Here is a 26,639-nt window from a genome sequence, read left to right on the forward strand (position 1 = left end):
GATGATGATGATGATGAAGTTGAAAGGAGGAGATGAAGATCAATCACCTCCCAAATCACCATGGGTACCTCACCCCGTCACCGGTTATTATCAACCGGAAAATCAAGCAGACCAGATTGACGCCGTCGAGCTCCGGAGTATGCTTTTAAAGAGCAAGTTCAGAGGACACTAACATAGTATAGGATGTTTACTTTGTTTCTCTGTAATAGGGTTAAAAGTATTTCTTAGAGTGTGATTATATAAACTTTGTTATATATTTTTTCAGATTGATATGAAAAAATATATACTAATATTTATAATTTTAAAATATTTAACTCTTAAAACATTTAAAAGGGCCTACAAAAAAAGTCCTTTTCGCGAGGTTTAGAGTCTAAAGGTATGTTTTTTTTTTTTTTTTTTTTACCGTGGTTTCCGGGCGTCGCTTTGCGAACCCGACTAGCTGTACCCACCGGGTCCCGCTGTTTCAAGGCGGGTCCACCACGGTTAGTTCCACGGGGCCCTGGAGACGCGGCCGGTTTGTAATGCCTCCAGTGGCCCTGCTGGGGCTCGAACCGGCGACCTGAAGGACTTTGTCCCAGGCCTTTACCAGCTGAGCTACCCCTCAGGGTTCTAAAGGTATGTTCATGGCTTACATTTGAGCGATAAAAGAACATGTATGATGGAGCCAAGACTTGGATAAGAATAATGAAAACAGACTCAGAATACTTTCCCGTCAAAATGGGGTTGCACCAAGGATCTACGTATGTTGAGCTCGTTTCTGTTTGCCTTGGTAATGAGTAAATTGGCATGGCTTCTTCAGGGTGAGGTGTCTTGATGTTTGTTATTTGCAGATGAAATTGTTTTGATCGACGAGACTCGCGATGGAATTAACAATAGATTGGAGGTGTGAAGACACACTCTAGAGTCTAAAGGGTTCAGGTTGAGAATGTGATGTGACGCATGAGGCAAGTGTGGAAGTGAGACTTGATACTCAAGTTATCACTGTGAGAAATAGATTTAAGTGTATGGGGTCTCTGATCCAAGGCGATGGAGAGATCAATGATGATGTCATGAGTCGTATTGGTGCAGCATGGATGAAGTGGAGGTTTGCATCCCCCGTCTTGTGTGACAAAAAGGTAACACCAAAACTTAAAGATAAGTTTTATAGAGTAATGGTTAGATCGACTTTGTTGGAGGTGAAGTGTTGGCCCGTTAAGAACTCTCAGGTTCAGAAGGTGCAAGTGATAGAGATGAGCGCACATACTAGGAGCGAAAGGATTAGAAATGTGGATATCCGGGACAAAGTGGTAGTGGACAAGATGAGAGGAGTAAGACTAACATGGTTTTAGAGATGGCAATAGGGCGGGGTGTGGACCAGATGATTGTTCTCCCGTTGGATTGATTTAAGAAAAAATATGTTTGCAGGCTCTACAGGATAATAGGAAAACATGAACGATTTTATTGTTACAGAAAGAAACAAGGTAACAAACTCACTACACGTAGCTAAAATCGTGTAGATGATTCAAAAGTATCAATATTTACATGACACATTAATGCCTAAAGGAAATTACTAATACTCGAAACTTAAAAAGATGAAATTATATTTACAATATGATTATATCTCATAATTGAACTCAACCTGAATAACATAGCGCATCCTTATTTGTTCCACATTGTAAACTACGTACTCATTATGCAACAAATTACCCTGCAAAAACATTTAAGACAATGTTTAGTATATATGGGACTGGGCAGCAGAAATTGAAGTTCATTTTAACACAAAAAGTAGGATTTCTCATTCAGAATTTCACAATCAAGAACATCGTATGCATATAATGCTTCGAGACAAAGGAAAATAGTGAAGTAAAAACAATGTCATAAACAGGAGTAGCGTAAACCTCATGATTTGGTCTCTCCTTTGGATTTCCCAAAGGAACGATGACACCATCTTCAAGTATTTGAGCTTCTTTAAAATCTGGGGCCGTGGCACCGACTGCTTTTGTGCTGCAATATCAAGAACACAAGATATTTCCATGAATCATTCTTTTCCAGCTAAAAACAGGTTTTTCTATATCTAACATAATAAGTATGAGAAGAATGAAACCTTAGCTTTCCCAAAGGCAACTTATCAGCATCGGAGTTGGCTGACAACAGCTCATTCATGTCGCCAAGAGCAACCTGTAAATGAAGTAGAAATGTCGTTAAATTCTGGACTTCAGGGCTTCCCCTCCCTATTCAAAGCTTGAAAAAGAAAACATGTGAAATGGAAAACTAGATATAGAGAAATTGTGGCACACAAAAATGGACTTGTCTAAAGGAACGACATAAACATATAAGAGGGGAACAAAGTTTGGGCTGGATTGGAAGGCTAACGAACCTCGCACAACAAAAGCACACCATTCTTAGTAGCCGATGAAGCATAGCAATAAATTGCACTCTCAGAGAACATATCAGCAAAATAAACACCTTTCCCAAACATGTACCCTGTTGAAGGTGCTTCTGGAGGAGCAATTTGTAAACCTAGTGTATCAAGCAGGAATCAATCATTAGGTAATTACAAGATGACGTAAAACATGCTTGAAGAAATTAGAACAAGAGAATAAGCAAACAACCCTGTGAAAGAATGCCAGCCCAGTTTGTGAGGCGAGAACCATGCCATAAAAGCATCCTATTACTCGTATCAGAGAACTGCTTCCAGAGAATTCACAGATTTTACATCAGTATTGGGTAGAAGTAGTTGTAAGATTAAAAAACAGAGAAAAAAATTGTTGTGATGAATCTTATGAGACTTTGCATTTCACCTTCTGGAATCTTTCAGTTTCACCATTTCTTGATGCTCTAAATACTTGAACAATATCGACAGCATAACTCGAATGTGTTTTTGCATGGGTATTCTTCATGTAATTCTCAATCTGACCAAAAATAACATCACTCAGCTTTATAAACTCCAGAGATGAATAATAATTTAGAAGTCATGACGTGCATAGACCAGATGAACAAATAGAGTTCACAATATTTATACTTGTCATGCTGATCAACCACTGAATAAAGAAATACTATACACAGAAGATAAAAAAACATGAAGTAATAGATCCCACAAAAACTTTTTCATACCATGAGAAATTCCTGGGAACCAACTTCAACTGGAACAAGTTTGCAACCAAGTTGTTCATATTGATAATACAAGGGATCCTCCTACAATATGATGATGCCAATTTAGAGCCATATATTAAACATCAAGACAGTTATTGAGTGCGAAAGCAAATGAAATTGTGTTAAAAGCCAGATCTCTTGGAACATAGCTTCAACCAAAACAGAATGTTCTTTTCACACCAAAATTAAAGCAAATACTTTCAACAGGACTCGACAAAGCAGTACCTGTATATCTGTGTTATCCTCCAATAACTTAGTTGTGACTTCAATTTCAGCAAGAGCTTCGACCTTTTCGTTTCCAAGAGTTTAGCACAGCAAAAGGATCAGGTAGAAATAAGTAAAACAATTGACAAGCAGCACAAAAATAAACGTAAAAAAACATTGAACAAAAATTGCATTGTAAAGATAACTTTTTACTAACAACAGCTAATTAAACTTTTTAACATTTTCTTTGTTAGCAAATGCATATAGCAGGACAACTTAGAACCAACTCATTTGTGAGGGAACACCAACTATCAGTAAATAAGAAATTCATGCTTCTAGATGGACATAAAACATCAAATGATCAGTCAGTCTAATTAACTGTCAAAAGCAATACAAAGCAGACACGTCTACCCTTTAGACTGAAATGCACATACATAGAGAATAATGCTCAGGAGGAAAGAGAAAATGAGCAAATTTAGAAAAGAGAAAAAATCAGTCACCATTTCAATTTTGCGTTTTAACTTCGGAGGGGTGTCGATGACAAATTCACCTGTCAGTAGGACAATGAGTAAATTAGTGAGTTACACCAAAACTAACAGAACAACTACCATCTACATGAAGTAACTGAGGGGAAAAAAGGACACAAGGAGAAAAGAAAGACTGGAGGATCAAGCAAGCAGATGAAGCAGGATGAGGCAAAATGAGGCTTTGGTGAAGATGGAACTAAGATGACTTACACATCTTCTGGAATCCAAAATCATGAGGAATGACTGTATAGAATTGACTGCAACATAAAAATGATGAAATATCAGCAACCATATATTCATGATTACAAACAGCTGCTGAAGCTTCTAAAATTTCAGAAACAACATGGTTAGGGCTAAGTAGATGTGCATTGATCATTGACCATAATCAGACAACTCACAGTAGTTTTGAAACAAACGTACCTGCTCAAATCTTCAAGCAGTGTCCTGTTGGACTGGCCTATAACATCAGCAATATTTTTCAAGACATCATAGCCCTAAACAGACACAAACTTTTAGTTAAATAGTCCAGAGTAATTCTCTTTATTTCTCTCATTAATTATTCCATTTACTGATTCATTTATGTCTTGGTGAGGGTAGTAAAGCATGATACCCTCATGACTGAGAATTTTCGGCACTCCAGGAGAGGACCAATCAACACCAAGCTTTGATGAGGAAATATTAGTGGGGGTAAAATTATATCTCAGAAAAGAAGACATTATTTCATAGAATTAAGTTATATTACTTAGAATGTTTCAATTCTATATAGCAGAAATTCGGGGGAAATGGTAAAGGCAAATCAAGTAACTTTTTTTTTTTTTTTTTTTTTTTTACCGTGGTTTCCGGGCGTCGCTTTGCGAACCCGACTAGCTGTACCCACCGGGTCCCGCTGTTTCAAGGCGGGTCCACCACGGTTAGTTCCACGGGGCCCTGGAGACGCGGCCGGTTTGTAATGCCTCCAGTGGCCCTGCTGGGGCTCGAACCGGCGACCTGAAGGACTTTGTCCCAGGCCTTTACCAGTTGAGCTACCCCTCAGGGTTAGGCAAATCAAGTAACTGGAACAAAGGGAATATCAATATTTGAAGATACTTCCCTCCGTTTCAATTGTTTGTCATGTTTTGACTTGACACGGAGTATATGAAAGTATTCTTTTAAATCTTGTGGGCTTAAATTAAAAATATGTCAAATGTATCAAAATGCCATTTAATCTTGTGGTTTTACACATGTCATGTGGAAAGTTGAAATTAAAGAGTAGCCAAAACAGGAAATAGGCATTCTTTTTTAAACAAACTAAAAAAGAAAGTAGTACAAACAGATTGAAACGGAGGGAGTAATAAATTTAGGTTTAAGAGAATCTTTACACGATTTGGTCTATGCTTCATCAATTATTTTTCATTCAAGGCCACACAGATTTAAATAAATGGAGGTAAAACTAAGCAGTTCAGAAATGAGACACTTAAGCATAAATCACAGACCAGATACTTGCCTTTAAAATAGTTTTCTTGCTCAATTTACCGAGTGGCAACTTGTTAGCATTGTACCCTGTTCAACAATAACAAGAATATATAGCAGTTACAATAGACGTGATGAATATCAAGACAAGAACCATTATGGTATAAGAAAAGTGCTAAACCTATTTCCACCATTTGCTGCCTCATCATATTGATGTCACAAATAAGAGATATGAACTTTGCAATTGGGACCTCCAGCCTAGTCTCACGAGGTCGACTTTTTGGTACTAGAATGGACTGTCCTCGGATCTGTTTAAGAGGTTCATAAAGCCCTCAGATTAGTAAACACCATTTTATATCTGTTGCAATGTCGACTTGATAAACAAGAATGGTACTTCAAAGCGAACTGCTTATTCATATGATAGAAAATTACAAGTTATTGCATGATTTTTTCACAACTCGACTCAGATGCAACAGCAGAAAGTAGAGCAAAAGATTCTAAGTTGATGGAAACAATATCGAGTTTAATGCATTTACACAATTGCGATACAGAGCAATATATTCCACATCAATGCAGAAATAATAAATTTACTACATGATTGTCCCAATAGAGAACAAGCAACTTGAAACAACTTACTGATGAGCCTTCCCCATTTTCATCATAGTCCATTTCCAACCAAGCATATTGCTTTGGTTGACAAAAAAAATCTTTGCGGTTAGACCAACAGTTCTTGGTCTTCTCATAGAATTTACGCTCAAACTCAGATGTGGCATCTTTGGCAGACGTATAGGGACCACTGATCTTCGTTTCACCCTTTTCACCAACTCTACCCCATCTAGTGTAAACAAGGAAATTCCCACCACAATCATTCTCTACAACCAGATGAATAGAATCAGGCCAAACAAATATGGAGAAGGGTAATGACATGATGTAATATCAGCAAGTTTCAAATATGTAAGAATTCTGATTATCTCTAGAAGATGAAGAATCAAATACAACATTCATAGTTGTTCTCAAGGTTGGCGCACCATCAAAGTAGTCAGCTGTTTTAGCAACTAATAAATTGGAACAATTTATTATTGTATATATTGCTACCATAGCATAGAAAACCACTTTAAAAGGTAAACAAGTCAACTAGGCAGTTTGCTTCCAACAAATTAAGATGCATATGAGGCAACAAATGGAGAATCACCTAGAACTTGAATGATATAAAATTTGTTATTGTTGTTCTCAACATTTGTTTGGTTCAATGTGGCATCATAAATATCATTTCCCTGCAGATCAACAAGAATCTATTGGAATCCAAATGAACTTTATTCGACAAGATATGAGGGCGAAAATAGAACAATACAAATACTTCTTTGCAGCCAGAAGGAAAAAAATTCTAAAAGACTTACTTGTTGCAGGACATGGTATAATGCCTTGATTTCATCTGACAGGTATTGATCCAAAACAGCTGCACCCTTCTTTGTTGCTGTGACCAATTTCTCTGTCTCGCCTTCATCTCCAACTGCCAAACATTTTAACGGTAAACAAGACGCAATCATTTCTCATTAAAAATGGATGAAAAGCACAACCAAATAGATAGCGTAAATAGCCAAGTTAGTTTCAGGCTAGACTGTAGCACTAAGTAGAAACAAACAACTTTACTACATTTCTGTGTTAATCAGTATAATATAGTGCATTATTACCATTCTGTTGCATTATGATAATAATCTACTGTTTAAAAGCTTCCTAAAGAGTTCAATACTTCAATTCTACTTAAAATAAAGCTACTCCTAAGTTTCAAAATTTTGTCATAAATGACAATCACGAAGCTATATGAAAATTGCAATAATCTGCAATTGTGTCATTTCAAATTAGGGTATATCGAAAACAGTCTCTCTACCTTTCGCAAGGTAGGGGTAAGATTTGTGTACTTGTTGGGATCGCACTGGTATGTTTTTGTTGTCGTCATCTCAAATTGACAAGTTATTAATACACTTGAAAGTTATTGGTCAAAGCCAATTTCTTTTGGGTTTACATTGTATGAAGGGATATGCAGTGGCGGCGTTAGGCGGAGGAAGAAGAAGAGGTGGCCTGAGCAATGTAATGATGAAGAAGCTAAAGGAGGAGATGAAGAATCAGTTCCCAAATCAACATGGGTACCTGACCCGTCACCGGTAATTACCGACCGGAAAATCAAGCAGACCAGATTGACGCCGTCGAGCTCCGGCGAATGTTTTGAGAGCAAGTTCACACAACACCAGCAAATTTAATTTTTCGTCAATGATGTTACAAAATACACACACATACAAATTTCTACGTTATTATAAAAGAGAGTTTAGGTTCAAGTATAATATATAATATTTAAGATTGGAACTTTTCAATTTTGAATATTATATATTATACTTGTGCGGTTTTTAAAAGAAAGTTTATACCCAATTATAATATATAATATTTAAGATTTGGACTTTCTTGAATATTATATATTATATTTATTAGGCGGAATGACCTGAAAGACCCTTGTACTTGGCTCATTTTGTCAGTTGAATCCTCATACTCATCACTTTGCCAACTAGACCCTTAAACCCATCAGAAAACAACATTTTAAACCCTTTTCTCCTCCGGTCAGAGTGCGTGTAATGGACGCGATTACACGTGAAATTCCACATCATTTTTAGTGCCACATGCGAAATTAAGTGCTAAAAAAATTTAAAAAATCAAATAAATCAATTTTTTAATTTCTTTAACTTTTCAAATAGTCATCTTCTTCATATTTGGTCACAAATTGAGCACTAGATTCATACCCATCAGATCAAATTCTTCTTGATTTAACTTGTAAATTCAACTACAAGTTCACCAACACAAACTCAATGAACCCCAATCAAAAAATTTAAGTAATTTTACAAATTCACAAGACCCATTTATTATTTTTTAAGCTTTTTCAAACTTATCAATGGAGTTTTAAAATTTTCAATAGTCACAATCATCATTCACATTATCTGCATCTCCTCGTTGAAACCATCTAATAAAAGAATGATACTAATATTTTTCAAACCTAAAAAATGAAAATTTTAGAAGAAGTTGAGGCTACTGATTTGTATTAAAAAAAAAAAAAAAGAAGAGGCGGAGAAGAGTGAATGTGGGGGTAGAGAAAGAAGAATGGGCTGGAGAAAGAAGAAAGGTGAGGGCTGTGGTGAGGGGTAGAGGAGAGAGGGCTGGTGGAGAAGAAGAAAGGGTGGGTGTGGGTGAAAGAGGGTTGAAGAAGATGATTTTTTTTTTAATTTTGTTAAATTGATTTTTTTAAAAGAAAATATTGTTTTAACTTGCTTTTAAGCGCGTGTAATCACGCATATTTCCAACTCACCAATATTAATGTCACATAAGCTCGGTCAATGGTCAGAGGGGTTTAAAATATTGTGTTTTGATGAGTTTAAGGGTTTGCTTGGCAAAGTGATGAGTAGGAGGGTCCAACTGACAAAAGGAGCCAAGTACAGGGGTCTCCCAGGTCATTCTACCTATTTATTATATAGTATAACTTGGGCATAAACTCCCTTTTAAAATAATATAGAATATATATATATATATATATATATATATATATATATATATATATATATCTCACAAATGGAAAAGTCACAATCAAGGAAGCAACATATATCATTTACAAATGACTTAAAAAACTTTAAAATATTTAAAAGTTATATAATAAAATAGGTTGACTCTCAGAATTCTAACAGGCTCACATATATAAGGACAAAAAAAATAACACATATCATTTTAATATTATCAAAAAAGTATTATAAATAATAATAATAATTAACAACTTAAAATATCTGAAAGACATTTTAATTTTGTAATTTATCTATATCACATAAATTAGGACAAAGTGACCAGTAATGTACATTATTTCAAAGTTACATAAAAATATTATAAATCACAATAATTAATAACTTCAAACATTTTTAAAAAATATATGAAAATTTGGATGACCCTCCAAATTTCATTTGTGTCACATAAATTGAGACAACAAAAATAACATATATTGGGTCCATTTTAATTTATTTGTCTTATTTTTTTATATTTAAAAATTGCGTAAAAATACTATAAATCATGATAATTGACAACATAAAATATGTTTTGAAAAAAAATACAAAAAATTCCACTGATTCTTGAAGTGAATCTATCGTAAAAATATTATAAATCATGATAATTGACAACATAAAATATTTCAAAAATGTTGTATGTTGGTAGTCTTATTATGCCTTAAATAGCGTCAAAGAAAGTACAGGTTTGTGATAAAAAAATTTATTCTTTTATCCACGCAAACAATCGTTTCAAAAACTCGGTTATTAGCCCCAAAATATACTATTTATATTATTGGGCCCGTGCATAGCACGGGCAACATTATCTAGTTACAATTATAAAACTTAATCAAATTTCTTATACAATTTTTAAATATTTAATATTGTGATTAATAGTAATTTTTAAATAATATATATTCTTTTAACAGTTTAAATATATGTTGCACCTATAAATTTTTTAGAAATCAACCAAAATTTTATATTTTGTTAATTATTTTTAAATTGTTATAATTTAATAATTTTCACGTAATTGTTAAATACAAAATGGATTAAAAAAAGAAAGTAAAATAAATAAATAAAATGGAAAGGAAGAAATATATCTTTTCATCAATATGAAATAATTTATAATTTTTAAATTAAATTAAATTTTGAACTTAGATAAAATTTTAAAAAAACCACTACCACAAGTATTTTGTAAGGGAAAGATTAGTACATTAGTACTTAAACTCTATTGACTTCCCATGTTTGACGAGTTAATGGCCTGAATGGTCACTCTCACCTTAAGAGATAGCAATAGGGCGGAGCCGGTGTGGGGCGAATTAAGCTTAATTCCTAAAAAATTTATCCCTTTTCGCTTTATTTGTATAATAAATTTTTTCATTTTCATCTCGATTGCCTTGCATAAATTTTTAAATATTTATCTTTTTTAATTAAATTTGTTACTAAAAATAAACTTATTTTCTTATTAAATTATATTAATTTAATAGATAATAATTTAAATTTTTATTTTTTTAAAGGTCAATTGAAAACATGGAAAAAATCATATTAGTTTTAATTAAACTATTTTCATTTATAATTTTAAATATTTGAGTAAGTTAAAAGGGCACAAATCTGCAACCAAGGCGGTTTTAAGACTGCGGAGGCGGTTGAATTGTGTCTTTTAAAAACTAATGACAGTTAAATAGGAGAAATTTGTCAACCCAGCAAAGCTATTAGAATACCTGGAAGATGATCGTTAATCTGTAAATCAGCAGCAGCACAGAGCTTCTGAACAAGTTTTTTCTTCGACCCAGTGTTTACCTGATCATTAACAATCATCTTCTTATACTCCTCCACAACATTCATTTTCTCTGAGTCAAATTCATCGACTTTAAACTTGGTAATGGTTGCCATTGTTGGAATGTTTTCAGTGGTGACAAGTTTCTCTACTACTTATATACTTTTCCCCAATATTTGTGCAACGCGGACGGTTTAGCGCGGGATTCATTTCAGCTACGGAAATTGAAATACTCTTTCCTCTTGGAGTGTATTTGGTATGGAGTTTCCAATTTTCTCACCGTTAAATGTATTGAAAAATGTTTTTCAAATCAATTCATTTTTCTTAAATTTAAAGAAAACGTCTTTTTTTTTAAAAAAAATAAAAAAAACATTTTTCAAAACACTCTTCCAACTTCAAGTTATAATTTTTATTTTGTCTCTATCCTCAAATCAACCCCCCTCCGCAAAAAATAAATTAAAACTTGTTTTTAAAAAATATTTTTTATTTCAATTTTTTTATTTTTTTTTTAACCCCATTCCCTTCCAATGAAAAAAATTTAAGTTTGTTTTTAAAAAATATTTTCAACTTCAAATTTTTATATTTTAACCCCTACCCTCAATCCCCCTCCTCCCCCACACCCCAAAAAAAAATTAAGTTTGTTTTTAAAATATATTTTCAACTTCAAAATTTAATTTTTTTTACCCCTACCCTCAACCCCCCCCCCCCCCCCGCTCCTAAAAAAATTAAGTTTGTTTTTAAAAAATATTTTCAACTTCAAAATTTTCATTTTTTACCTATACCCTCGACCCCCTCCCCCCACACCCCCCAAAAAAATTAAGTTTGTTTTTAAAAAATATTTTCAACTTCAAAATTTTAGTTTTTCACCCCTATCCTCGACCCCCCCCCCCCCCCCCTAAACAAAAAATTTAAGTTTGTTTTTAAAAAATATATTTCAAAAATTATTTTCTACTCTCTAGTGAAAATAAAAGATATTTTCTCAAAAACATTTTTTATTCATAAATCAAACACTAAAAAATCTTTTCCGGAAAATATTTTCTACTCACCAACCAACATGAGAAAATAAGTCAAAAATCTACTTGTTTTCCAAAAAAACATTTTCCTTCATACCAAACACGCCCTTAATTTCTCTGTCTCAATTTATGTAGCACTTTTCATGTTTCGAGAATCAAACAATTTAAGTTTGATCGGAAATTTGCACATGAAATCTTCAATTTTTTTTAAAATAAAATTTATATATTTGTAAACTACATAGAAAGTACTAAGTCACAATAATTGATAATTCAAAATGTAAAAAATCTATGAAAAACTTACAGTCAAAAATAGGCTTGTCTGAATGTCAAAATTAAAAAAATGTCACATAAAATGGAACGGAGGAGAGAGTATATTTTATATATATATATATATATATATATATATATATACTTGTTATTTTTAATGTATTAAGAAAAGATAAATATTAATCTTTTTTATCTTCAATATTAATTATTTTTTAAAATATAAAATTATTCATCAATCAATATGAATATGATACTTTCTTAAAATGCGTGTATAGACAAGTAAAAGTAAACAGAGTCAACCGTTATTGCATTGAAGAAGAAATTGGCGTGGAGTCCTCTGAAGAAGGTCGTCAGAAGTAGCGATAGGAAGTTCTTGTACCTCTTCTTAATTACTATATATTAGAAGAGTCTAGGATTTACTACCATTGTACCAATGGAATCATTACAAATGTCCAATACTTACTATATAAAATATATAAGTGGGCCCCACCTCCTTTCACTTAAATAATATTTTTCAACCTTATCATGGTAAAAGTTGAATTTATTATCCTTTTCATTTAATTTAATATGATATTATTTTTTCTATAAAATCATTATATATGTTTTAATAATTTAAATTTCAAAAACATTATAATTTAACTTTAAAGATTTTATTTTATCAAAATCTTGTACATTGAAATATATAGTTATGAATTTAAAATATTTTTAAAATCATATAAAAATTTCAATAACTTCTCAAATTCCATAATATAACACTTACATACTACATATTATATATTAAGTACTATACTATAAATGACTTAAATACTCCATATTATCTATTACAATAATTAACAATTATTTCACACTTTAAATTCTATCAATGCCATATAAATTAGGATAAAAAACCTAACATATAATATTTAAATATATTTAAAAATAATATAAGTAATACTATACATTACAATAATTAACAACTTAATTATTTAAAACTTATATAAAAATTTTAATTGACTCTCTAAATTCTATTGGTACCACATAAAATAGATTATATGATAAACATATATTGTTTGAAATTGACGAAAAAGAAACAATAAATTACAATAATTAATAAAAAAATAGTCCACTCCAAAAAATCTATCAATTAACAACATATATTGTTTGAAATTGACGAAAAAGAAACTATAAATTACACTAATTAACAAATAAATCTCTCGACTCCAACAAATCTATCAATTAATGCCACATAAATTGGGACATGGCAAATAACATATAGTATTAAAAAATTAGGTTCAAAATGTACTAAAAAATACAATAATTAACAACTTAATATATTAAAGAGACATAAAAAAGGTTAATATTTAAAATTCTGCATGTGCCACATAAATTAGAACAAATAGAGTAATAAATATTACTTTCAAAATTATGTTAAAAAAAAGTACTACAAATCACAATAGCTAACAATTTAAAATATTTTTAAAATCATATAAAAATTTCAATAACTTCTCAAATTCCATAATATGACATAAATTTAAAAAAAAGTGTTATAAATCATAATAAATAGTACAATATTTAAACTACTTTAAAAGCATTATAAATTGTAATAAATAATACAACAATTCAAATTACTTAAAATTTAACGACTTAAAAATATTTTTTAAATGTATTAAAATTTTGGTTAATTGTCAAAACTTTACATGTGCCACATAAATTGGGACATGGACAGTCACACATATTTTTAAAAAAAAAATTACATTAAAAGTATTCTATCAATTAACAACATATATTGTTTGAAATTTACGAAAAAGAAACTATAAATTACAATAATTAACAAAATAAATCTCTCGACTCCAACAAATCTATCAATTAATGCCACATAAATTGGGACATGGCAAATAACAGATATTATTAAAAAATTAGGTTCAAAATGTACTATAAAATACAATAATTAACAACTTAATATATTAAAGAGACATATAAAAAATGCTTAATATTTGAAATTCTGCATGTGCCACATAAATTAGAACAAATAGAGTAATAAATATTATTTTCAAAATTATGTAAAAAAAAAGTACTACAAATCACAATAGCTAACAATTTAAAATATTTTTAAAATCGTATAAAAATTTCAATAACTTCTCAAATTCCATAATATAACACTTAAATACTACATATTATATATTAATTATACTATACTATAAATGACTTAAATACTCCATATTATCTATTACAATAATTAACAATTATTTCACACTTTAAATTCTATCAATGCCATATAAATTAGGATAAAAAACCTAACATATAATATTTAAATATATTTAAAAATACTATAAGTAATACTATACATTACAATAATTAACAGCTTAATTATTTAAAACTTATATAAAAAATTTAATTGACTCTCTAAATTCTATTGGTACCACATAACGTGGATTATATGATAAACATATATTGTTTGAAATTGACGAAAAAGAAACAATAAATTACAATAATTAATAAAAAAAATAGTCGACGAAATTGACGAAAAACAAATTATAAATTACAATAATTAACAAAATAAATCTCTCGACTCCAACAAATCTATCAATTAATGCCACATAAATTGGGACATGGCAAATAACATATATTATTAAAAAATTAGGTTCAAAATGTACCAATAAAATACAATAATTAACAACTTAATATATTAAAGAGACATATAAAAAAGGGTTAATATATGAAATTCTGCATCTGCCACATAAATTAGAACAAATAGATTAATAAATATTATTTTCAAAATTATATTAAAAAAAGTACTACAAATCACAATAGCTAACAATTTAAAATATTTTTAAAATCATATAAAAATTTCAATAACTTCTCAAATTCCATAATATGACATAAATTTAAAAAAAAGTGTTATAAATCATAATAAATAGTACAATATTTTAACTACTTTAAAAGTATTATAAATTGTAATAAATAATACAACAATTTAAATTACTTATTACTTAAAATTTAACGACTTAAAAATATTTTTTTAAATGTATTAAAATTTTGGTTAATTGTCAAAACTTTACATGTGCCACATAAATTGGGACATGGAGAGTCACACATATTTTTTTAAAAAAATTACATTAAAAGTATTCTATCAATTAACAACATATATTGTTTGAAATTGACGGAAAAAAATTATAAATTACAATAATTAACAAAATAAATCTCTCGACTCCAACAAATCTATCAATTAATGCCACATAAATTGGGACAAGGCAAATAACATATATTATTAAAAAATTAGGTTCAAAATGTACCAATAAAATACAATAATTAACAACTTAATATATTAAAGAGACATATAAAAAATGCTTAATATTTGAATTTTTGCGTGTGCCACATAAATTAGAACAAACAGAGTAATAAATATTTTTTCCAAAATTATGTTAAAAAAAAGTACTACAAATCACAATAGCTAAAAATTTAAAATATTTTTAAAATCATATAAAAATTTCAATAACTTCTCAAATTCCATAATATGACATAAATTAAAATAAAAAAATATATATATATTGGGCCCCGTGCTAGCACGGGGTCCTATATCTAGTAATGTTATAAGAGAGCTCATAAAATTCCATGAATATGCCCTTGGTGTGTGTATATATATATAAAGAGATAATGGTTAATTCATAGTAATTTTCTTGTACTTTTTTGAAAATTAAAATTTTAAAATATTGAGTTCGTCTAATCTAAATTAACTTTGAAGATTAGTCAATTTAATTTTTAGAAAACGATAAGTATCATATATAAATTGAGATAGAAAAAGTGTGGATGAAACTAAATATGCTCTCGACATTATCAAAATGAGCTAAATTTTTCTCGTATTTTCAAATGATTAAAACTTAATACCCGGTTATATCACGTGTCTCATAATTAAGCCAAAATTATTTTATATAAAAAGATAAATTTGATCTTTTGAGAAAAATCTCGTTCCTCCTCTCTATCGTTTGAAGTTTTTTGCTACAATATTAATTTTGGACTAATATGTAACAAATTAAATTAATGCAATCCTTACAATAATTACCTTCAATACAAAAAGAATACTATAGTTTCTGAAACTTTTACACAGTTGAATAAATAATATAGTGGCAAGTCACATGTGAATACACGTATAATTAAATCTTAGAATAGGTAAATTAATATAAGAATAATATTGACAAGGTCGAAATATTTATAATTTATTTATTATGGTTGGTACATAATCATACATAATTACAAAGACTATCACTATTCACTAGACGTACATTACATATTCACCACAAAAGTATTACTACTACTTATTTTATTTGAGGGTTTGACATTAAAATCTCATATCGATAAATTTCGAGGAAGTTGACGTATCTTTTCTTTGTTATTGATAATTACTATAGATTATACATTTCGAGGTAGTTGACATATCTTTTCTTGTTTTTTTTAAATTTGGAAGTGGAAAATTCAAATTCTACTCTCTTCGTTCCTATTTACAAATCATCTTTATTAAAAGTAGATGTTTCTTAATATTCTCACGTTTTCTATTTACATGTGGTTATTACTAAAAAAATATAGATATTCCCTTAATACTTGCCATTTTACAAAATCAATACATAAACAACACTATTCTTCTTATTTTATCGGTGATAGTTATTAACCTTGAAAGTATGCATTTTGATTAATATAGAAAAATTAAGTAGTTAATTCATGTTCATTGGGTAGATTAATTAATCAAAATAAATTAATTCATGGTCATTACTCATTTATTGAAAACTTAGCTTCGAAAGAACACAAAATAAGGGTACAATGATAAATTTACCTAGTTTCTTAAGGGCATGAAATCTGAAATGGTGACATCTAAATAGAAACAAAGAAAATACTTGTCATTTCACAAAATCAATACATAAATAATATTATTTTTCCTATTTTACCCTTGAGAGCGATGAATATGGAGAAAATCATGTTGGGAGAGTGCCCCTCAAATAGGCCCTATGTTACGTGATCTAAATATATTCAGAACTCGATGCTGGCATCGATCACCGGATAAAAAAAAATACAACTAATTGCTGCTTGCAGAAAATTAGTTTCGAAGTTTGTCAACATCTTTGTATACAAGTTTCTTTAAATTTCCCAAGATTTGCAAAGCAATAGAGTATGAATATTCATATTAATATAATCAAAAATGAAATCAATATATTTATCAACCCTACAAACGAAAATATCTTCAACATTTTTCCATGAATTTTTGACTTTTCAATCTTAGTAAGTGTTGAATAAATGATCAAGAGGATTTTTTTTTTTTTTTTTTTTTGTTGTGTGATAATAGATATGAAGTCGTAGCCAAGAAAAGCCGACAACTAATTAATCAATGGTGGTATTAATTATTTGCTTCAAAAAATAAAAGAAAACATTTCTGGAATTGTTTTTAAAGAAAACTTCAAATAAAAAGTTCAAAAATAATTGTTAGAGAAAAGAATTTTTGGCAATTATATGGATTCTTTAAAGGTGAGTGATCACTTTAATATAATTTAAATAATTTTAGTCTCCTAAATTAATTTTTAAAATTGAGTTAGAATCGAGCCCCTTTTTTTTACTATTACATACTCTTATTTCATTTCAAGTTTGATATAGTAATAAGTACTTGTGAAATGAATTTTTTACAAGAATTTTATTATATTTGCAAGTTGGGAGTTAATTTTTCCCTCCATCTATTTTCACTTGTTAAATTAAAAAATCAATAGATAATTTATCATTTGTATTTATTTATACGATTTATTTTTCAATATACAAATTTATATTTTCTTTATTATATTTATATCTGATTTGGTATATTAAAAATAACATGTATTGCATAAAAATATTTATTTATAAAGATACTCGTCACAGTTATGGTGGAAAAAGAAGTAAAAAAGATTTTGAGGAGCAATAAGGTTTTTAAGCGTGTTAATGTATACGTTAAAATCTATTACATTACTAATACCTAAAAATTCATGATATTAATAATACATACTTTAGTACACAATAAAATATATAAAATATATAACTAATATTTGTATTAGTTAAATATAACATGAAAAAATATAACAAACATAATATATTAATACAATGAGTTAATATATATTATTTCTACTACGAATACACTCTACCAAACGACCCCTCAACCTTCTAAGAAAAGTAAAAAAAATAAATGTCACATTAAACATGTCCGAAGCAAGAAGACAGTTTCCTCACATTTCAACACTAATTTCCTCTAATAAATATGTGATTTCCAAGAAATCAACAAAGTCTCTATCTTCTAATCAAACAAAGTTAATGGCTCGCTTCTTTTTCATCGTTATCTCTTATCGTAATTTCAATTTAAAGAAAATTCATATTTTTTTATCGAAAAATTATAATATTTTATAGATATGTCAAATGATTTATGTATATATAATAGTCTACAATATATGTTAGTTTTTAATCACTAACAGTTTCTTTGTATACTTACTTTCTTATATTTTAAATTCTATCGGTAAAAAAATTTAACCACCTAAATATCCTTTCTTTATTTTTTTTGATTCTTCATGATATACTTTATATTTTAGGAAAAAGACTCATATGTTCAATTGAACTTCCGATGAAAATACTTGTTTATGTCATTTATTAATAGTTAGATTCAATTATGTCATTACAGGACTTATTCGGAGCATTGTTTTTAAACGAACATGTTTGATGGTTTTGCGTTGCCTCTTATTAGAGGTCCCCATCACCAAAATTCAAAATGGTCCAAAAAAAAAAAGATAGTATACACAATTGTTCGTGATTTAAGAAAGAAGTTTTTGTGTAGGAGTGACTTTGTGAGATAATAGGCAAAACATGAATGATTTTATAGTTACAAAAAGTCACAATGTAATAAACTCATTGCACCTAGCTAGAATCGTGTAGACGATTCAAAAGTATACATGACACATTAATGCCTATACGAAATTACTGATACTCGAAACTTAAAAAGATGATAGTATATTTACAATATGATTATACTCCATGATTGAACTCAACCTGGATAACATAGCGCATTCTTATTTGCTCCACGTTGTAAACTATGAATTCATTATACAACAAACTACCCTGCAAAAATATTTAAGACAATGTTTAGTATATATGGGGGACTAGGCAGCAGAAAAGGAAGTTCATTTTAACACAAAAAGTAGAAATGTATCATTCATAATTTCACAATCACAAACTTAGTATGCATATAATTGTTTCGAGAAAAGGGAATCGTGAAGTAAAAATGATGTCATAAACAGGAGTAGAACGAACCTGCTTTCGTTGGTTCTTTGGATTTCCCAAAGGAACAATGACACCATCTTCAAGTATTTGAGATGCTTTAGGATCTGGGGCCGTGGCACCGACTCCTTTGGTGCTGCAATGTCAAGAATCATGATATTCCGATGAATCATTCATTTCCAGCTCAAAACAGGTTGCCCTATATCTAAAGACTACAGTTCTCTTCTTTCTTTTGTTGTATTTTGAGTTGAGTAATAACATAATACGTATGAGAAGAATGAAACCTTAGCTTTCCCGAAGGCAACTTATCAGCATCGTAGTTTGCTGACAGCAGCTCATTCATTTCACCAAGAGCAACCTGTAAAGGAAGTAGAAATGTCGTTAATTTCTGGACTGCAGGGGCCTCCCCTCCTGTTCAAACCTTGAAACGGAAAACATGTGAAGTGGCAAACTAGATATAGAGAGATTGTGGCACACTAAAGGAACAACATAAAAAAAATGAGAGGGGACCAAGACTTGGGCTGGATTGAAATGCTAACCAACCTCACACAACAGAAGCACACCATTCTTAGCAGCAGAGGAGGAATAGCAATAATTTGCACTTTTGGAGAACATATCAGCAAAATAAACACCTTTCCCAAACATGTACCCTGTTGAAGGTGCTTCTGGAGGAGCAATTCGTAAACCTAGTGTATCAAGCAGGAATCAATCATTAGGTAATTACAAGATGACGTAAAACATGCTTGAAGAAATTAGAACAAGAGAATAAGCAAACAACCCTGTGAAAGAATGCCAGCCCAGTTTGTGAGGCGAGAACCATGCCATAAAAGCATCCTATTACTCGTATCAGAGAACTGCTTCCAGAGAATTCACAGATTTTACATCAGTATTGGGTAGAAGTAGTTATGTTAATAAAATAGAAAAAACTGTTGTAAGGAATTTCATAAGACTTTGGAGCTCACCTTCTGGAATCTTTCAGTTTCACCATCTCTTGATGCCCTAAATACTTGAACAATATCGACAGCATAACCAGAATGTGTTTTTGCATGGGTATTCTTCATGTAACTCTCAATCTGAACAAAAATAACATCACTCAGCTTTATAAATTTCCAGGATGAATAATGATCTGAGACAAAAATCAATTATATTAGAAGACATGACGTGCATGGACCAAATGAACAAATAAATTCACAATATTCATACTTGTCATGCTGATCAATACTCTGAATAAGGAAATACAATACTCAGAAGATAAAGGCCAAGACGTAATAGATCCATCAAAATCTTTTTCATACCATGAGAAACTCTTGGGAACCGACTTCAACTGGAACAAGTTTGCAACGAAGTTGTTCATATTGATAATACAAGGGATCCTCCTACAAGAAGATGATGCCAATTCTGAGTCATATCTTAATCATCAAAACAGTTATTGTGTGCAAAAGCAAATTAAATTGTGTTAAATGCCAATCTCTTGGAACATAGCTTCAACCAAAACCATTTTTATTATTTCAAAGATAAATCAAAAAATAATTTCACTGATGCACCAAAATGGAGCCAAAAATTGTGGTTTTTATTTTTACTTTTGAGCTTCCAAAATATTTATCTATACTCTACAGAATGTTCTTTTCGCACCAAAACTAAAGCAAATACTTTCAATGAGACTTGGCAAAGCAGTACCTGTATATCTGTGTTATCCTCCAATAACTTAGTTGCGACTTCAATTTCAGCAAGAGCTTCGACCTTTTCGTTTCCAAGAGTTTACCACAGCAATAGGATCAGGTAGAAATAGACAAGCAGCATGAAAATAAATGTAAAAAAGCATTGAAATAAAATACTGACAACAGCTAATTCAACTTTCTAACATATGCTTTGTTAGCTCATGCATACAGCAGGACAACTTAGAACCAACTCATTTGTGAGGGAACACCAACAAACAGTAAATAAGAAATTCATGCTTCTAGATGGACATAACAGTTGATGATGAAACATCAAGTGATCAGTCCGTCCGATTAACTGTCAAAAGCACTACAAAGCAGACAAGTCCACCCCTTTGACTGAAATGCGCACACACAGAGAATAATGATCAGGAGGAAAGAGAAAAGGAGTAAATTTAGAGAAGAGAAAAAATCAGTCACCATTTCAATTTTGTGTTTTAACTTCTGAGGGGTGTCGATGACAAATTCACCTGACAGTAGAAAAATGAGTATATTAGTGAGTTACACAAAAACTAAAAGAACTACTACCATCAACCTAAAGTAACTGAGGGGGAAAAAATGACACATGGAAAAAGAAAGACTGGAGTATCAAGCGAGCAGATGAAGCAGGACAAGTCAAAATGAGACTTTGGGGGGGGAAAGGAACTAAGATGACTTACGCATCTTCTTGAATCCAAAATCATGAGGAATGACTGTATAGAATTGACTGCAACATGAAAATGATGAAAATATCAGCAACCATATATTCATGGCTACAAACAGCTCCTGAAGCTTCTAAAATTCCAGAATGGTAAGGGCTAAGCAAGTGTGCATTGATCATTGACCATAATCAAACAGCTCACAGTAGGAATGAAACAAGCTTACCTGCTCAAATCTTCAAGCAGTCGTCTGTTGGACTGGCCAATTACATCAGCAATATTTTTCAAGACATCATAGCCCTAAACAGAAACAAACTTTTAGTTGAATAGTACAGAGTGATTCTCTTTTTTCTCTCATTTATTAATCTATTTACTGATTCGTTTATGTCTTGGCGAGGGTAGGCTGGACTACCAGAGTACAGAGAACATTATAATATATAAAGGTTCTGGCTTCTGACAACATGCATCCACTTCCTGCTAACTATCTTCTCCCAACACCCTTCAATACTTTTAATCCTCTGTGCATATTTTTCCCATTTCTTCAGCAAATACCTTGTGAAAGCACTCTGCATCAGATTCCAGTCAGGCAATCTAGTAACAAGACTGAAAATTTTCAGCACCCCAGGAGAGCACCAATCAAGACCTCAAGCTTTGATGAGGAAAACTAGTGGGGAGGGAGTAATAAATTTCAGTTTAAGAGAATCTTTACATGATTTGGTATATGCTTCACCGGTTATTTTTCACTCAGGACCACACAGATTTAAATAAATGGAGATAAAACTAAGTAATTCAGAAATGAGACACTAAAGCATAAATCACACATCAGATACTTGCCTTTAAAATAGTTGTCTTGCTCAATTTACCGAGTGGCAACTTGTTAGCATTGTATCCTGTTCAACAATAACAAGAATATTTAGCAGTTACAATAGAAATGACAAATATCAAGATAAGGACCCTTATGGTGTAAATAAAGTGCTAAACCTATTTCCATCATTTGCTGCCTCATCATATTGATGTCGCAAATAAGAGATATGAACTTTGCAATCGGGGCCTCCAGCTTAGTCTCACGAGGTTGACTTTTATGTACTGGGTTGGACTGTCCTTGGACCTAATAAACAAGAATGATACTTCAAACCGAACTGCTTATTCATATGATAGAAAATTGCAAGTTATTGCTTTCACAACTGGACTCAGATGCAACAGCAGAAAGTAGAGCAAAAGAATCTAAGTTGATGGAAAACATAATGAGTTTAATACATCTACACAATTGCGATATAGAGGAATAGGATTGACATCAATGCAGAAAGCCAGAAATAATAAGTTTACTACATGATTGTCCCAATAGAGAACAAGCAACTTAACACAACTTACTGAGGAGTCTTCCCCATTTTCAGCATAGTCCATTTCCAACCAAGCATAATGCTTTGGTTGACAAAAAAAAATCTTTGCGGTTAGACCAATCGTTCTTGGTCTTATCATAGAATTTACTCTCAAACTCAGATGTGGCATCATAGGCAGACGTGTAGGGACCACTAATCTTTGTTCCACCCTTTGCACCAACTCTACCCCATCTAGTATAAACAAGGAAATTACCACCACTATCATTCTCTGCAATCAAATGAATAGAATCAGGCCAAACAAATATGGAGAAGGGTAAGACATGATGTAAATATCAGCAAGTTTCAAATATGTAAGAATTCTCAGTTGTTTCTAGAACATGATGAACCAAATACAATATTCATAGTTGTTCTCAGGGTGGGCCCACCATCAGAATTAGTCAGATTTCTCAGATGATTTAGCGACCAATTAGCAGGAACAATTTATTATGGTATATATTGCTACCATAGCATAGAAAACCATTTTAAAAGGAAAGCAAGGCAACCAGGCAGTTTGCTTCCAACAAATTAAGATGTATATGAGGCAACAAATGGGAATCACCTAGAACTTGAATGATATAAAACTTGTTATTGTTGTTCCCAACATTTGTTTGGTTCAATGTGGCATCATAAATATCATTGCCCTGCAGATCAACAAGAATTCATTGAAATCTGAATGTACTTATTAGACAGATAAGAGGGAAAAGGAGCAATGCAAACACTTCTTTGCAGCCAGAAGCAAAAAGTTTCTAAAAGACTTACTTGTTGCAGGACATGGTACCGTTCTTTGATGTCATCTGACAGGTATTCATCCAAAACAGCTGCACCCTTCTTTGTTGCTGTGACCAATTTCTCTATCTCGCATTCACCTCCGACTGCCAAAATTTATTAACAGTAAGCAAGACACGATCATTTCTCACTAAAAAGGGATGAAAAACACAACCAAATAGATAGCGTAAATAGTCAAGTTAGTTTCAGCCTAGACTGTACCACTAAGTGAAAGCAAACCACTTTACTACATTTCTGTGTTAATCAGTATAATATAATGCATTATTACCGTTCTGTAGCATTAACTACTCTAGTATACACCCGTAATTACAATCTACTGTTAAAAGCTTCCCAAAGAGTTCAATTCTACTTCGTATAAAGCTACTCCCTAAGTTTCACAATTAGTCACTTTTGATTTAACCGATACTTGAGTTGATCATAGATTAATCCACTTTGCAAATAGGAAGTTAGACCTTGTGGGATCACACTAGTATGTTGTTGTTGTCGTCATCATCTCAAATTGACAAGATATTCATATACATAAAAGTTATTGGTCAAAGCCACTTTCTTTTGCAACAAAATAGATAAAATTACAGGACGAAGTAGAAATTAAATGTGAAAGGTTAAATTAAATTATAATACAAGACTATTTTTAGTTTCGACTCCACAATGCACTCAAGCATCATCAATAGCAGTCAGAGAAAACATAATCCTGCAACAAGTGCTAAATCAACATAAATTACTCCTCCCTTGGTCTGACTAATTGTTAAGAGTGATATTTCACTTAAGATCTCCAAATTTTAGATAGAATTCCTATCAAAGAAACTAAGTTTAGGTTCCCAAAAAAAGGAAGTTATACTAATGAATAAACTGATGGTTAAGGAAGATGCACATCAAGGTGGAAAATGGAGAGTGTTGTCTTTGTGACACACATGAGTTTGAGTCAGCTGACCCTTTATTTGCTCGATGTGTATGGACGCAGAAAGTAAAGGAAGCAATCATGCAGTGGACTCACATACATATACAAGCAACTAGAATTGATCAGGTACTACTGGAAATTAACAGGAGGCATTGGAGTAGAGCACAGAAAGAAATAGTGGCTGCTCTATGGGGGGCAATGGTATATCACACTTGGAGAGCGAGGAACTGGAAAATATATAGAGGAGTAAATGTACAAAATGAGCAAGTTATAACACAGATCAAACAGGAATTCATAGACAGATAGGTAGATTTCAGGAATCAAAGAAATTGTATAAATGTAGGAATTTCATTCAAGCTTCAACTGGTAACTAGCTGTGAGGAGAAGTGGATAGATTAGGTGCTCTGTGTTGTTAGGTGATTAAAGTTGTTTGTTATCAATTGTAATGTTCACAGTTGTTACCAAAAAAAATGAGGGTAAAATTGGAGCAATTTGTCCACAGCAACAATACTACTACAGTGTACCTCCAAGATCATCTTTTGAGTCGTTTTTCTGTGAATCAGCACCATCACAAAGCCTCTCAACAAGTTCTTTCTTCGACCCAGTACTTGAAATCCCACGAGAAGTAGCTACCTCCCTTAACTCCTTAACACTCATTTTCTTATACTCCTCCACATCATTCATTTTCACTGACCCAATTGAGTCAGAATCAACCCTCGACCTTTTCTTATCACCATTCAATTTCTTCTTGTTTTCCTCCTCCTCCACCTCAATAGCCTCTTCCAACCTCTTTACCTGCAATTTCCCCAATGTGGGTACTCAATTCAAACCAGTAAAATAACAAGCAATAGATGCAATTACTGCCAACTATAGGTACTAACCAGTATAGGTTTGGTTCCTGTGGTATCAAGACCGCGACTTGAAAGCTCCTTACGAAGTTCATCTACTTTAAGCTTGGTAATGGTGGCCATTGTCTGAATGTTTTCAGTGCTGAGAAGTTGCAGACGATTGAAAACTAGTTATATACTTTTTAGTAGTGAAGGGGAAAAGCTTGTTAAAGAAGATTGTTGGAACAATTTGTGCAGCGCACGATTTAGCGCGGGCCTCCTTTCAGACTTTTGAAGTAAAGAAATTGAAATAGTTGAGTCTTCCCTCTATAGTTTCTCTCGCACAATTTATATTTTCATTTCGAAATGTTAACTCCATAAATTTTCGGAAAACTTTCGCAAATAGTCACTATAATAAATCTAATTATACTCGATAGTTATAGTTTGCATATTTACAGGTTGTAGTTACAGTTTAAGTTCTTTCGTTTGTATAATTCGCAGATTTGTATAATTCGCATGTTTATATAATTTGCGGGTATATTTGTATGATTCAGTTATTTTTGTATAAACTCGAAATAACTAATTTATACAATTACAAACATCAAAAATGTAAATAGTTACACAAATTCCAAATTATACAAATTATATTATACAAACATATGAATTGTACAAAACTAAAAAGTTGAGCTGCGTAATTATAGCTAAAAGTAGATTGTGAATTGTAATTAAGACAAACTATAGTTATGTTAATTAATTAACTAGTATATATTTATTTACACGCGTTATTTTCTCAATATTAAATTGATCTAATCTAATTTAGCTTTTTAGTTAATATAAATCTTTAAAAGTAAAAAGTACCACAAATAAATTAAGATGGAGAAACTAAGTAGTTGAAATTAAAATATGCTTTCAATGTTACCAAAATGATCTTAATTTACTCGTATTTTCAAATGACTAAACTTGATACCAATGATGTCACATGTCCCCCAATCATGCCATAATTTTATTCTATACAAAAGGAAGATTTGATCTTTCTCCCTATACTAGTTTGCTTTTCTGTTTTGATTGAGGCAGCCCTCCATCCTACATAGAGGGAATGAAGGGTGGTGCTCACAGATTGTAAGTGGTTTTTTTGTTAATAGATATATTCACATTGTTTGCCAAATTTTTTTTTTAATAATAATAAATATGTTAGCGAACTTTATATGAG

The 26,639-nt window shown here is 31.2% G+C and overlaps 2 protein-coding genes across 2 annotated transcripts; one reads left to right on the forward strand and one right to left on the reverse strand.

Moving 5' to 3' along the window:
• The first annotated feature begins 1,004 nt into the window (after nt 1–1,004).
• On the forward strand, nt 1,005–1,431 carry LOC125826305 (uncharacterized). Its single transcript, XM_049505624.1, has 2 exons — nt 1,005–1,307; nt 1,405–1,431. Exons 1-2 carry the CDS (start codon nt 1,005–1,007, stop codon nt 1,429–1,431), a joined length of 330 nt encoding a protein of 109 aa, XP_049361581.1.
• A 142-nt stretch (nt 1,432–1,573) lies between these two features.
• On the reverse strand, nt 1,574–25,711 carry LOC125826516 (poly [ADP-ribose] polymerase 2). The gene is given in 20 exon segments (XM_049505868.1): nt 1,574–1,600; nt 18,941–19,027; nt 19,220–19,322; nt 19,471–19,544; nt 19,730–19,872; nt 19,965–20,040; nt 20,149–20,259; nt 20,482–20,562; nt 20,864–20,926; nt 21,322–21,371; nt 21,561–21,607; nt 21,766–21,839; nt 22,374–22,429; nt 22,521–22,647; nt 22,911–22,979; nt 22,981–23,147; nt 23,478–23,559; nt 23,678–23,790; nt 25,127–25,397; nt 25,484–25,711. Coding segments are annotated over 20 exon segments (1,890 nt in total). The 5' UTR covers nt 25,574–25,711; the 3' UTR covers nt 1,574–1,594.
• Between the last annotated feature and the right edge of the window lie 928 nt (nt 25,712–26,639).

Source organism: Solanum verrucosum, unplaced genomic scaffold (genome assembly GCF_900185275.1).
Source record: "Solanum verrucosum unplaced genomic scaffold, falcon-dt-bn FXZP01000060.1, whole genome shotgun sequence".
In the NCBI taxonomy this organism is placed as follows: Eukaryota; Viridiplantae; Streptophyta; class Magnoliopsida; order Solanales; family Solanaceae; genus Solanum; species Solanum verrucosum.

Bases quoted from the DNA above. Each gene is read 5' to 3' on its own strand.
- LOC125826305 (XM_049505624.1), top strand. From the start codon at position 1,005: ATGGGGTCTCTGATCCAAGGCGATGGAGAGATCAATGATGATGTCATG. The intron at 1,308-1,404 runs GTAAGACTAACA...ATATGTTTGCAG, and splicing joins TAGTGGACAAGATGAGAGGA to GCTCTACAGGATAATAGGAA.